This window comes from Staurois parvus, unplaced genomic scaffold, assembly GCF_062004578.1.
Source record: "Staurois parvus isolate SC_StPar_1 unplaced genomic scaffold, SC_StPar_1.0 ptg002113l, whole genome shotgun sequence".
In the NCBI taxonomy this organism is placed as follows: domain Eukaryota; kingdom Metazoa; phylum Chordata; class Amphibia; order Anura; family Ranidae; genus Staurois; species Staurois parvus.
Genome location: NW_028319909.1, coordinates 5,388,737 through 5,403,304, shown reverse-complemented (window position 1 = coordinate 5,403,304; position 14,568 = coordinate 5,388,737). Strand labels below are relative to the sequence as shown.

The window sequence follows — 14,568 nt, the reverse complement described above, 5'->3', positions numbered from 1 at the left end:
AGTCCGGGAGGACCAGATATAGTAAATGCAGAGTCCGGGGAGAGCACATATAGTGAATGCAGGGTTCAGGGAGACCAGATTTAGTAAATGCAGGGTCCGGGGAGGCGGATATAGTGAATGCAGGGTTCAGGGAGACCAGATATAGTGAATTCAGGATTCAGGGAGACCAGATATAGTGAATTCAGGGTCCGGGGAGAGCAGATATAGTGAATGCAAGGTTCAGGGAGACTAGATATAGTAAATGCAGGGTCCAGGGAGAGTGGATATAGTGAATGCAGGGTCCAGGGAGAACAGATATAGTGAATGCAGGGTTCAGGGAGACCAGATATAGTTAATGCAGGGTCCGGGGAGAGTGGATATAGTGAATGCAAGGTCCGGGGAGAGCGGATATAGTGAATGCAGGGTTCAGGGAGACCAGATATAGTTAATGCAGGGTCCAGGGAGAGCGGATATAGTGAATGCAGGGTCCGGGGAGAGAGGATATAGTGAATGCGGGGTCCAGGGAGAGCGGATATAGTGAATGCAGGGTCCGGTGGAGACTGGATATAGTGAATGCAGGGTCCGGGGAGACCGAATATAGTGAATGCCGGGTCCGGGGAGACCGAATATAGTGAATGCCGGGTCCGGGGAGACCGGATATAGTTAATGCAGGGTCCAGGGAGAGCGGATATAGTGAATGCAGGGTCCGGGGAGAGAGGATATAGTGAATGCGGGGTCCAGGGAGAGCGGATATAGTGAATGCAGGGTCCGGTGGAGACTGGATATAGTGAATGCAGGGTCCGGGGAGACCGAATATAGTGAATGCCGGGTCCGGGGAGACCGAATATAGTGAATGCCGGGTCCGGGGAGACCGGATATAGTGAATGCAGGGTCCGGGGAGACCGAATATAGTGAATGCCGGGTCTGGGGAGAGCGGATATAGTGAATGCAGGGTCCAGGGAGATCAGATATAGTGAATGCAGGGTCCGGGGAGAGCGGATATAGTAAATGCAGGGTCCGGGGAGAGCGGATATAGTGAATGCGGGGTCCGGGGAGAGTGGATATAGTGAATGCAAGGTCCGGGGAGAGCGGATATAGTGAATGCAGGGTTCAGGAAGACCAGATATAGTTAATGCAGGGTCCAGGGAGAGCGGATATAGTGAATGCAGGGTCCAGGGAGAGCGGATATAGTGAATGCAGGGTCCGGGGAGAGAGGATATAGTGAATGCAAGGTCCGGTGGAGACTGGATATAGTGAATGCAGGGTCCGGGGAGAGCGGATATAGTGAATGCAGGGTCCGGGGAGAGCGGATATAGTGAATGCAGGGTCAGGGGAGAGCGGATATAGTGAATGCGGGGTCCGGGGAGAGCGGATATAGTGAATGCAGGGTCCGGGGAGATCAGATATAGTGAATGCAGGGTCCGGGGAGAGCGGATATAGTAAATGCAGGGTTTGGGGAGAGCGGATATAGTGAATGCGGGGTCCGGGGAGACCAGATATAGTGAATGCAGGGTCCGAGGTTCAGTAACACTTTAAGGATTATAGGGTTGTGTTCTTTTATATCTGCTTGTAGTTCAGCTGGAAGTTATTTCAACAGCTGCAGCTCTGCAAATGTTTTGTCCATCACAAGAGAGTCACAATAAAGAGCAGTCATCCATACGTCCAATGAAATCTATTAGTAACTTACTACTTTCGCAGGTATAATCAATTTTCAGTTGAATTTCCTTATTTTCGATGATCGTATTTACAAAAATTTGCTGGACATCACAGAGTATTTTATTGCCACAGCCGCGATAAGATACGTGATAAGGGAAGGTGCTGGTTTCTGTAAGAACAACAATTGCCACACAGTTTAATTGTACATCCAACATGTTATTTGCTGCCTGGTCTACCTATTTGCCCAGCAAAGCCTTACAATGCAAATATATCCACTTGAAGACCAGGCCTTTTCTGGCACTTTTTCTTTACAATCAATATTTTTTATTGTTAGAAAATGTCTTAGAACCCCCAAATATTATATACTTTTCAAAGCAGAGGCCCTAGAGAATAAATTGGTGGGCGTTGCAATTTTGTCACATGGGTATTTGAGCACCGTTTTTTTTTTTTCAAATATCTATAAAAAAATTTTTGCGCTTAGTAAAACAAAAACCAAAAAGAGTGCTACTCCAAAAAAGGTTGAATAATAACCTTATAACAATCTAAACGTACACTTGGTGCACATCTCTATAGCCATGCAATGTATACTTGTGAATCTTCTCAATACAAAAAGGCTGACAAAACACAATGTTCATTTCTCCTGATGATGCTGACTAGTGGCGAAACATGTTGGGTGGAGCAGGCTGGTGATGTCCTATACATGCTGATACTCAAGGCTTTGGTGTCTGTTTCTTGTGTGCTCCTGTACTTCTTATGTTCTTATGTAGGTCGGCTTATTTTAAATAAAAATTGTTTTACAATATAACACCATTGCAGTCCTTTGATCCTCTTCTGCAAAGGGAATATCGATTTATTGCACAAAAAGATTCCTTCTGGTGTCTGTCACATTCTACTGAGGAGGCGGTGAAAGTATCATATCAGTGACATACAGTACATTTATAGCAATTTAATACACACTTGTGAATCTTCTCAATACAAAATGGCTAACAAACCACAATGCTCATTTTCTCCTGACGAGGCTGACTAGTGGCGAAACATCTTGGGCGGAGCCTAGCCGGTGATGTCATATACATGCTGATACTTGAGGCTTTGGTGTCTGTTTCTTGTGTGCTCCTGTACTTCTTATGTTCTTATGTAGGTCGGCTTATTTTAAATAAAAATTGTTTTACAATATAACACCATTGCAGTCCTCTGATCTTCTTCTCTAGAGGGAATATTTATTTATTGCACAAGAAGATTCCTTCTCGTGTCTGTCACATTCTGCTGAGGAGGCGGTAAAAGTATCCTATCAGTGAGATACATGTATAGCAATACAATACAATATACACTTGTGAACCTTTTCAATACAACAAGGCTAACAAACCACAATGTTCATTTTCCTGATGATGCTGACTAGTGGCGAAACATGTTGGGCGGAGCCTAGCTGGTGATGTTATATACATGCTGATACTTGAGGCTTTGGTGTCCTGTTTCTTATGTGCTCCTATACTTCTTATGTTTGTGAGTATATGTCTGAATATTTTAAATAAAAATTGTTTTACGCTATATCGCCATTGTGGTCCTTTGATCTTCCTCTCCAGAGGGAATATTTATTTATTGCACAAGAAGATTCCTTCTGGTTTCTGTCACATTCTGCTGAGGAGGCGGTGAAAGTATCCTATGAGTGACATACATTTACAGCAATGCAATACAATATACACTTGTGAATCTTCTCAATACAAAAAGGCTAACAAACCACAATGCTCATTTCTCCTGACGATGCTGATTAGTGGCGAAACATGTTGGGTGGAGCCTAGCTGGTGATGTCATATACATGCTGATACTCGAGGCTTTGGCATCTGTTTCTTATGTACGTCTTATGCTTCTGAGTATAGGTCGGCTTTTTTTACATAAAATTTTTTTTACGATATAACACCATTGTAGCCTCTTAAAGCTCAACTCCAGCCAAATCATGGAGCACAGCAGATGTGGCATCATCACACAGGTATTAAAATGGTCAACAATGTGTGAGCAATATGGCGCAGAGGTGTAGCTGGGAAGGGGTGGACTCAATAGAAAGACAGTTCAAGAAAAATGAGTCATCTGGACAAGTTCTTAGAATGTAAAGTCCATGGTGTCATAAATCAAGCAGACTTCACGCAGCACCTCTACTAAAGGTTTCTCTAAAACAGCAAGCAAACAGAGCAGAGTGCGCAGGCTAAGTGTAGCAGATGTCTCAAAAACTATAAAAATGTCAATAAGCAACTCACACAAGGATGACAATAAAATGCTTCTCATCACAGTCAAGAAGGGTATCCTCCAAAAGGGGCATCAGTGAATAGATGGAGTAAGAACACTGGCAGGAGAGACAGCTATAGTAACTGGGAAGACAGAAAGAGGGCGCCAATCTAAGTGCAGTGGGTAAGGGAAATGGAATGTAAGGGATCATTGCTGTGTGCACTCCAGGGAGTGGCGCTGATGTCACGTGCAGGGGCGGACTGACCATTTGGAAACTCGGTCAGTAGGGGGCCCCATGAGATGCCCCTGGTACCTTTTTCATAGGCTTTTTTGAGTTTGGGCAAGGACACAGGGGCCACATTATCCCCTATTGCCCAGGGGCCCCATAAGTTGTCAGTACGCCCCTGGTCACGTGCATCATCAAAGACCACAGAAGATCCAAAGAGGAGCAGACACCCTTTTCTTTTCTATTCTGTTCTTATCTATTTCATTCCTTTGTTTTCTATTCTGTTCTTTTCTTTTTTATTCTATTCTGTTTTATTCTATTCTTTTCGAAAATCTAATTTCGAAAGATGGCTATATTCTTTTTATTTAATTATATTCTATTCGAAATTCAATTTTCAAATGTCAAATTTCGGAAGACAGCTATATTCTATTCTATTCTTTTTTAAACCTATTCTGTTCTTTTTCATTTTATTCCTTTATTTTCTATTCTATTCTATTCTTTTTGAAATTCAAATTTTGGAAGACAGCTATATTCTAATACACGCAGTCTTTGAAGAAAATCAGCAATCGTCAGCAATATGTTTGCATTTCAAATTTGTTTTCGAATTTGATTATGTTTTCAAATTCATATAATTTATTATGAGCAAATTTTCGTTTCATTATTTCAGAATCGTTTAAATGTGTTACTATTGTAATTTGGAAATTCTGATACATCCCAATTTCCGAACAATGAAAATTTTGTCTGAATTTTGATCATATACGATAATCAGTTATAATAAAGGAATTAATAAAATGACCTGAAATCAATGCAAACTTCATACACTGGTCTTCATCCCCACCGCAGGCCATGGTATTGTTGGTCTCACAAGTGCCAACGTCAGAAGAACAGCTCTTGCATTTAATGGCATTTGGCATCATAATTTTGGTTGGCACTGTATGGAAATAGAGAAAAATACATTCATTTTAACCACTTGCTGCCCGCCCACAGCCCGGCAGGCAGCACAGCCAGTATGTTGCTTGGCACATGTGCACCTGGTGTGCGCAGATGCACAATCCCATGACCGCTATGGGTGGTCGGGTATTATGTGATTGCTATGACCACTTATAGCGATCACATGATATTTATGTAAGCAATGTGTCATGAATAGCTTTTTATTTATGACAGCTTGATCACTGTTGTGATGCTGTGATTGGTGCACAGCTATCACATGGTACTTGGCATGAATGGAACACCATTCATGAGAGCTAAAATTATTGTTTATAACAGTGATCAGTGTAAAAAAAAAATCCCTGATCACCCCCTATGGTAGTAAAGTGATACGATGGTGACACTGAACTACTCCAGTAAAAGTATGTAAAAAATTGTAAAAACAAAAAAAGAAAAAAACAGTTTAAAAATGTTTTAATTAATAATAATAATTATAATAATAATTAATAATAATAATAATAATTCTTTTTTTTTACATACTGTCACCAGTCAGTATCCCTGATCATTGCCATACCAGTCATATGATGACGCTGTAATGCCCCGGTGACATTATAAAAAAAGATGGAAAAAAAATTAATCTCTTCATTTTCCCCCCAAAAATTAGAACTTCAAAAAAACAAAACAAACAAACAACCTCCTAGTAAATACGTCAGACTGCCTACTTTCCAAAAAGGGCTCATTGGGGGGATCTGTACTGTCCTGGCATTTTAGGGCCTCAAGAAATTATATAATGAGATAGGGTTTCAGTACATCAGGACTGATCAATTTTCATATATATATATACAGTATATATATATCAGGGGCGGACTGACCATTCGAGCACTGCCAGACGGCCCGGGGTCAGTAGGGGACCCCATGAAATGCCCCTGGTACCTTTTATAGGCTTTTTTTAGGTGTGCTTTGAGTGTGGGCAAGGATCCCCTATTGCCCCATGATCCCCTATTGCCCAGGGGCCCCAAGAGTTGTCAGTCCGCCCCTGATATATATATATATATATATATATACACACCATAGTTTGTAGACTATAACCTTTACACGGACTAAATGATATGCACTTGTCGGCCAGACATGTACCTGGTATATCACTGGATTTCAGGTGTACTGGAATGATGCCAATAGCATCCCGATACCATTTTTTTCTAGCTGGTCCTATCAAGTCACATCAAAGTACTACTCAAGCTGCAACAAGTCGCCAACAAATTGCCAGGAATTTGCTTGACAAAGTCGCACCATGATATGCGTGACTTTCTGTTTGCAGTAATGTGAATCGAGCTTCAAAGTCAATGCTTTTTAATTGGCAAAAAAAGTGCATCAAAACGTAGCAAAAATGCATAATGCTCCAGAAAAACACTTCCATTGCAGCACACAGAGATGTGAACCTAGCCTAAAAAAAAAAATCGCAAGAGGGAACCCTTGTTCCTGCTATGCGAGATGTTAACAGGAGCTTATATTTGCAGATCCAAGCCAATATCTAAGGAGAGAATGACTTACACGGGGGGATCGCCGGCGTACAGTTGTCTGTAGTGCAGCAGCTTATACCAAAGTTGATTTTGGTTCCAGCAGCGGTAATGCTTCCATACATATTGCACTTACTGATCGGTTCACAGGTCCTGGATAAAAATGAACTTCCACCTAATAAATAAATATATTTGCTTAAAATAACATAAACACCCCAATGTCTCAGAAGTCCATGCAGCTATGAGAAATGCAAGATGACATCAAGTCATGGACAAAAAAAAAACTTTTTTGAAGAGTGGAGAAGGATATACAGTAAGTGCTCTTTATGCCGCCATATCAGTCGTGTCAAGATACACAGAACTTCTTCACAGATCCCCAAAGATACACATTCTCCCTAAATTATCACTAGGGGTGGAGAATGTGGGAAGGGGTTGCAGAGAACCTTTCATTGTGACATCTATATGTAGCCAATTTCTATTTATTTATTTTTCTCTGCTTGTCGAAGTAGATGAACTTGTATCTTTTTTTTATCTTAACTATGTAATTATTTATAAAAATAAAAATATATTGGAAGTACTTGTGTGTCAGATATGTCCATTAAGGCTTTGTTCACACTTATGCCACCTCATTGTCATGGAAAGAAGGAAAGAAAGAAAGAAAAAAAGAAAGAAAGAAAGAAAGAAAGAAAGAAAGAAAGAAAGAAAGAAAGAAAGAAAGAAAGAAAGAAAGAAAGAAAGAAAGAAAGAAAGAAAGAAAGAAAGAAAGAAGATAGAAAAAGGTTGATAGATAGATAGATAGATAGATAGATAGATAGATAGATAGATAGATAGATAGATAGATATGAGATAGATAGATAGATAGATAGATAGATAGATAGATAGATAGATAGATAGAAAGGAAGAAAGAAGGAAGGAAAGAAGAAAGAAAGAAACAAAGAAAGAAAAAGGGTAGATAGATAGATAGAAAGAAAGAAAAGAAAGAGAGAAAAAAGTAGATAGAAAGAAAGAAAGAAAAGAAAGAGAGAAAAAAGTAGATAGATAGAAAGAAAGAAAGAAAGAAAGAAAGAAAGAAAGAAAGAAAGAAAGAAAAAGGGTAGATAGATAGATAGATAGATAGATAGATAGATAGATAGATAGATATGAGATAGATAGAATAGAAAGAAAGAAAGAAAGAAAGAAAGAAAGAAAGAAAGAAAGAAAGAAAGAAAGAAAGAAGGAAAAGAAAGAAAGAAAGAAAGAGAAAAAGATCTATGAATAAATAAACATCTATAATAGATATCACAGTATAAAAATAAAAATATACTGGAAGTACTTGTGTGTCAAATATATCCATTGAGGCTCTGTTCACATTGCTGCCACCCCATTGTTGTATAATTTCCAGTGCAACTATGCAGTGCAACTTACTTGCGAGTTTCATGCACCTTGAAGAGTGTAGGGCACAAGACGCATCAAAGTCACATTAAAGTAGTGCAGGAAACGTTTATAACGCCACTGCAACTTGAGTCTCCTTGATAGGAATGGCAATTGAAATAAATGGACATTCAATTGTCATGTGACATTATGTACTGCAAGTCTCATGCAAAGTTGCAGCAGTGTGAACCGGGGCTAAAATAAAATAACAGTTTTGCTGATAAGAATATTAACTAATATTATGAAAGAAGGCTTCAAAGCTGATACACTCATAAATTCTATTTTTATTTGCAAAGTTTCCTTCTACCGGTCTTGGCTTTTCTAAGACTGCACACAGGTAGGAAGAGAAACATATGAAGAGGACAAGTTTGCTGACACCTACCAGCATTGGTTATCACGTATGCTGATGCACATACATTATTTAAAGGACATGTCTGTGAAGGACCTGTACAGTCTAAAGTGCCATGAGCTGAACAACGAATGCATGTGACTGTGGTACCTATAACACAAAAAATGCATTTTTATTTTGCTGCTATTCTTTTTTTTAAATTAAAATTGCAGTTTTTTTTTCTTAATCTTAATATATTTAAAATCACTTTCACATGTTTACATGCTTGCCCCTTTATATTTTCATTATATTTAAAGTGTTACTAAACCCCGGACCCTGCATTCACTATATCTAGTCTCCCCGGACCCTGCATTCACTATATCTAGTCTCCCCGGACCCTGCATTTACTATATCTGGTCTCCCTGGACCATGCATTCACTATATCTGGTCTCCCCAGACCCTGCATTCACTATATCTAGTCTCCCCGGACTCTGCATTCACTATATCTAGTCTCCCCAGACCCTGCATTCACTATATCCGGTCTCCCCGGACCCTGCATTCACTATATCCTCTCTCCCCAGACCCTGCATTTACTATATCCGCTCTCCCCGTACCCTGCATTCACTATATCTAGTCTCCCCAGACCCTGCATTCACTATATCTAGTCTCCTCGGACCCTGCATTCACTATATCTAGTCTCCCCGGACCCTGCATTCACTATATCCTCTCTCCCCAGACCCTGCATTCACTATATCCGGTCTCCCCGGACCCTGCATTCACTATATCTAGTCTCCCAGGACCCTGCATTCACTATATCTGGTCTCCCTGGACCCTGCATTCACTATATCTGGTCTCCCCGGACCCCGCATTCACTATATCTGGTCTCCCCGGACCCTGCATTTGCTATATCTGGTCTCCCCGGACCCTGCATTCACTATATTCGCTCTCCCCCCGACCCTGCATTCACTATATCTAGTCTCCCCGGACCCTGCATTCACTATATCTGGTCTCCCCGGACCCTGCATTCACTATATCCGCTCTCCCCGGACCCCGCATTCACTATATTCGGTCTCCCCGGACCCTGCATTCACTATATCCGGTCTCCCCGGACCCCGCATTCACTATATTCGGTCTCCCCGGACCCTGCATTCACTATATCCGCTCTCCCCAGACCCTGCATTCATTATATTCGGTCTCCCCGGACCCTGCATTCACTATATCTGGTCTCCCCAGACCCTGATTCACTATATTCGGTTTCCTTGGACCCTGCATTCACTATATCCGCTCTCCCCGGACCCTGCATTCACTATATCCGGTCTCCCCGGACCCTGCATTCACTATATCCGCTCTCCCCGGACCCTGCATTCGCTATATCCGCTCTCCCCGGACGCTGCATTCACTATATCCGCTCTCCCCGGACCCTGCATTCACTATATCCGCTCTCCCTGGACCCTGCATTCACTATATCTGGTCTTCCACAGTACACACAACATGGAAATGCAATTATTTTAGTAAATATAAACTCCTAAATACCTTTTTCTCATCAGCAGTATAGAGCAGTCTTGTGACTTCTATCAGTGTCCAGCAGAGCACTAGTTAAGCTTGTAGGAGGAGTTTTCATTCTTCTCTAGGAGGATGCAGAACACCTGACCTCTGTCTGGACAGTGCTGATTGGCCCTGTGCTGATCACATGTACTCTTCCAAGAAAAAAAAAACCTCTAGCACACCAAACTAAGCACGTGCCTGTGACAACGGATTCAGTTTGTTTCAGGTGGTCATTTCAACAAGAGGAGGGGCAGAGAAGACAGGATCAAACAACCTTTTTACACAATGCGGAGGATTAACCCCTTAGGTTCCACAGTGAGTATAACAAGCATGCTTTACTGCATCTACAGGCTGATTGTACTGTTGTGGGTTTAGTAACACTTTAAGTGTGAAGATTTGAAGGTTAGCCACTAGAGGGAACTCTCATTGACTTAGTGCAAATCCTCTGTCTCTCTTTCCAAGACAGATAGGTAGATCACATTCACATTTTTGCATACTTGCCCTTACATTTTTATTGTTTTAAATGTGGAGATTTGTAGATTAACCAATAGTGGGAATTGTCATTGGCTAGGTACAAATACTCTGTCTCTGACTAATAAGTTAACTCTTCCCCCTCAGCCGTACTCATATATTTGGCCTCTCAGTGGGTGGGCCTTAGTGCAGAGAGGCCGCATATATGCATACCTAAACAAAAAAAGAACTGTGTCGAGAGTGCGCACCGTGCGCGCTTCTGGTACAGTTACCAGGAGCTAACAGAAAGCTCCCGATCTCTACTTGTGATCGAGAGCTTTCCGATAATGTGCACTTATTATTTTTGGCAAAAAGTTTAACATATCCTTTACCCCTCGTTCACATATGTGCGGTCGGTACCGCTGTGGGACCCGCATAAATATCTGCAGCCGCACCACCCACACAAAGGAATGTGGGACCCGCAGGCGGGTGCCATTAATTCTAATGACACGCCACCCGCATTGGAAATTGCAACCATACTGGGAAGCTTGTTTCCCATGAGGGCTGCGATTTCCCAAGCAGTGCAGGGACCTCTTCCCTGCGTGTCCCGGGGCACGGGAGTCCTATCAAATGAATGGGCTCTCATGCCTTGCCAAATCGCAGCCCGCACGACCCCACAGATGTGAACCAGGGGTTAACTTTATTCAAGTCCAGTTGACTGTGACTGTCTACCAAATATACCATGACCTGGATACATGAGAACCTTCACAGGCACAATGGAACAATCTCTTTCTTACCTGTTGTAGGTACGGCCCCGGAGGTGTTAGTTGCAGGGAAACAAAAAAAATCCAAGGAAACACTGTAACTACCAGATACGTATGAATATTGTGTGACATCGCAGAAATTTGGAGTGGCACAGCCTACCGCACTTTCACCAGAACCTGAAAAAAATAAACAAATCACTGAAATTTAAAAACTATTTCAGACAGAAAGTGTAATTATTGTTAAAGAAATAGGAAACACTGAGCTTAACCAAGAATAAAAGTCTTCCTACATATCTGGGTCGTATTCTATGGTGTTGTACGGTTGCTCCGTGTGGGTTGGACAGTAGTGGACTCGAGGGTGGGGCAGGAAGCAGTGAGCCATGCCTACATGTTTTTCCCTATCAATTTCATGGCAGCTCTAGAGATGAAGGTCTTTTTTCTGGCACAAGATGGTGTGTTGTACAGTTGTGTCTTAGGTTGCTCCGTGTGGGTGGGACAGTAGTGGACTCGAGGGTGGGGCAGGAAGCAGTGAGCACATGCCTACATGTTTTTCCCTATCAATTTCATGGCAGCTCTAGAGATGAAGGTCTTTTTTCTGGCACAAGATGGTGTGTTGTACAGTTGTGTCCTAGGTTGCTCAATGTGGGTGGGACAGTAGTGGACTTGAGGGTAGGGCAGGATGCAGTGAGCACATGCCTACATGTTTTTCCCCATCAATTTCATGGATGCTCTAGAGATGAAGGTCTTTTTCCTGGCATAAGATGGTGTATTCTACAGTTGTGTCCTAGGTTGCTCCATGTGGGTGGATGGTAGTGGACTCGAGGGTGGGGCAGGAAGCAGTGAGCACATGCCTACATTTTTTTCCCCATCAATTTCATGGCAGCTCTAGACATGAAGGTCTTTTTCCTGGCACAAGGTGGTGTGTTGTACAGTTGTGTCCTAGGTTGCTCCATGTGGGTGGATGGTAGTGGACTCGAGGGTGGGGCAGGAAGCAGTGAGCACATGCCTACATTTTTTTCCCCATCAATTTCATGGCAGCTCTAGACATGAAGGTCTTTTTCCTGGCACAAGATGGTGTGTTGTACAGTTGTGTTCTAGGTTGCTCCGTGTGGGTGGGACGGTAGTGGACTTGAGGGTAGGGCAGGAAGCAGTGAGCACATGCCTATATGTTTTTCCCCATCAATTTCATGGCAGCTCTAGAGATGAAGGTCTTTTTTCTGGCACAAGATGGTGTGTTGTACAGTTGTGTCCTAGGTTGCTCCGTGTGGGTGGGACAGTAGTGGACTCGAGGGTGGGGCAGAAAGCAGTGAGCACATGCCTACATCTTTTTTCCCATCAATTTCATGGCAGCTCTAGAGATGAAGGTCTTTTTCCTGGCACAGATGCTGTGTTGTACAGTTGTGTCCTAGGTTGCTCAATGTGGGTGGGATGGTAGTGGACAGGAGGGTGGGGCAGGAAGCAGTGAACACATGCCTACATGTTTTTCCCATCAATTTCATGGCAGCTCTAGAGATGAAGGTCTTTATCCTGGCACAAGATGGTGTATTGTACAGTTGTGTCCTAGGTTGCTCCATATGGGTGGGACAGTAGTGGACTCGAGGGTGGGGCAGGAAGCAGTGAACACATGCCTACATGTTTTTCCAGTTCAATTTCATGGCAGCTCTAGAGATGAAGGTCTTTTTTCTGGCACAAGACGGTGTGTTGTACAGCTGTGTCCTAGGTTGCTCCGTATGGGTTGGCTGGTAGTGGACACGAGGGTGGGGCAGGAAGCAGTGAGCACAGGCCTATATGTTTTTCCCCTTCAATTTCATGGCAGCTCTAGAGATGAAGGTCTTTTTTCTGGCACAAGATGGTGTGTTGTACAGTTGTGGCAGTGTCAAGTCATCTCCCCCGCGAGGGGGGGTGGGGTTTTGATTTTTTTGTTTCCTAGGGCAGCACTAAATCAAAATACACCACTATCTAGGATGCTAAAGGCAGTCCAACAACATACTGGGTAACTAATTTGCTCTTTTACATGATGTTTTCATAATTTTGTCCAACCCCTGTATTTAAAATTACAAAAAATTGTAAAACTATAGGTGACATACAGTAATTTAGAGGAAAAAAAAAAATATATATATATATACACGCACACACACACACACACACACACACACACACACACACATATATATAATATATATATAATATGTGTATATATACCAATTTTCCAAAGATGGCAGAGCAGGAGCTGTTTGCTTTTCGATCGGTATGGACCCATCAGAAAGGAGGAGAAAGAGGTGCAGGGGCGGACTGACCATTTGGAAACTCGGGCACTGCCCAAGGGCCTGGGGTCAGTAGGAGGCCCCATGAGATGCCCCTGGTACCTTTTTCATAGGCTTTTTTGAGTTTGGGCAAGGACACAGGGGCCCCATGATCCCCTATTGCCCGGGGGCCCCATGAGTTGTCAGTCCGCCCCTGAAGAGGTGTTACTCTGACTCGTTCACTTATGTGAGTGGATTTCAGCTTGAGCTATTCAGCTCTGTAAGCAGCAGACCTTTTTCCACAAAGCAGGAAAATAAATTAGAAAACATGTGAAAAGGTGCACGCAGCTCTACCTCCTGGCCATAAAAGAGAATACAAACTATACATATGCTAAATTTCAAATTTACTTGATAAATATTTAAAAAATATAGTTTTTTTTAAGAGCTCTGCTCTCAGTCCTCATTGTGGATGCCAGAGGACCTTGTCTCAGCACCAAAAAGGTTAAAGAGCAATTTTGTTGTGGATAGGATTGTACTCTCATGACAAATCATTTTTAAATAAAATAAAAAAAATACATAAAAACATAAAATAATGGTGAAATACCTGACGTTACATTAGATTCAAAAATGCACGTTTGCTCGCTGCCGGTACATTGTATATTCGTCTGTTGCTTACACCAGCTCTGCGTCTGAGATCGGCATGATGGGCAAAACAGTCCATTGGCCTGCGAACTGTCAGCTGGCCCTGTTAGAAGGTAATGATAACTTCAGTTACAAAAACACATATAAAAATGTACAATAAAAATATTATATAAAATATTCTTAACAGATCATTTTGATGTCCCATTAATTAAGCAGAACATTATTTTATAGTTATGTAAGCTGAGAAGATGTAAGAGTAAAATATAAAGATGTGCACAGTGGAAACATTCATCTTGTTTTGGATTCGTTTGTTAAGTTAATAATTAAATTTTGCATATTCGGTATGTTAGAATGATTCATTTTCAGAATTTGTTTCGTAAATTCAGATTTCAGAAGATGGCTATATTCTTTCTATTTTATTCTATTTATTTCTATGCTATTCTATTCTTTTATTTTTTATTCTATTCTTTTCTATTCTGTTGTTTTACCGTATATACTCAAGTATAAGCCGACCCGAATACAAGCCGAGGTACCTAATTTTACCACAAAAAACTGGGAAAAACTATTGACTCGAGTATAAGCCGAGGGTGGGAAATGAGGCACCTACTAGTCAATGTAAAAAATAAAGATAGAGACCAATAAAATCACATGAATATTTATTTAT

The 14,568-nt window shown here is 41.8% G+C and overlaps 1 protein-coding gene across 1 annotated transcript in view; it reads right to left on the bottom strand.

Moving 5' to 3' along the window:
• LOC149432778 (uncharacterized) overlaps window positions 1-14,568 on the bottom strand; it is a 72,830-nt gene that overhangs the window by 19,864 nt on the left and 38,398 nt on the right. The window contains exons 14-19 of the mRNA XM_089665042.1: window positions 13,867-14,007; window positions 11,053-11,196; window positions 8,315-8,431; window positions 6,557-6,697; window positions 4,875-5,009; window positions 1,667-1,804 (exon numbers count right to left, since the gene is read on the bottom strand). Coding sequence (XP_089521168.1) covers window positions 1,667-1,804; window positions 4,875-5,009; window positions 6,557-6,697; window positions 8,315-8,431; window positions 11,053-11,196; window positions 13,867-14,007 — 816 coding nt within the window. The remainder of the gene's footprint in view (window positions 1-1,666; window positions 1,805-4,874; window positions 5,010-6,556; window positions 6,698-8,314; window positions 8,432-11,052; window positions 11,197-13,866; window positions 14,008-14,568) is intronic.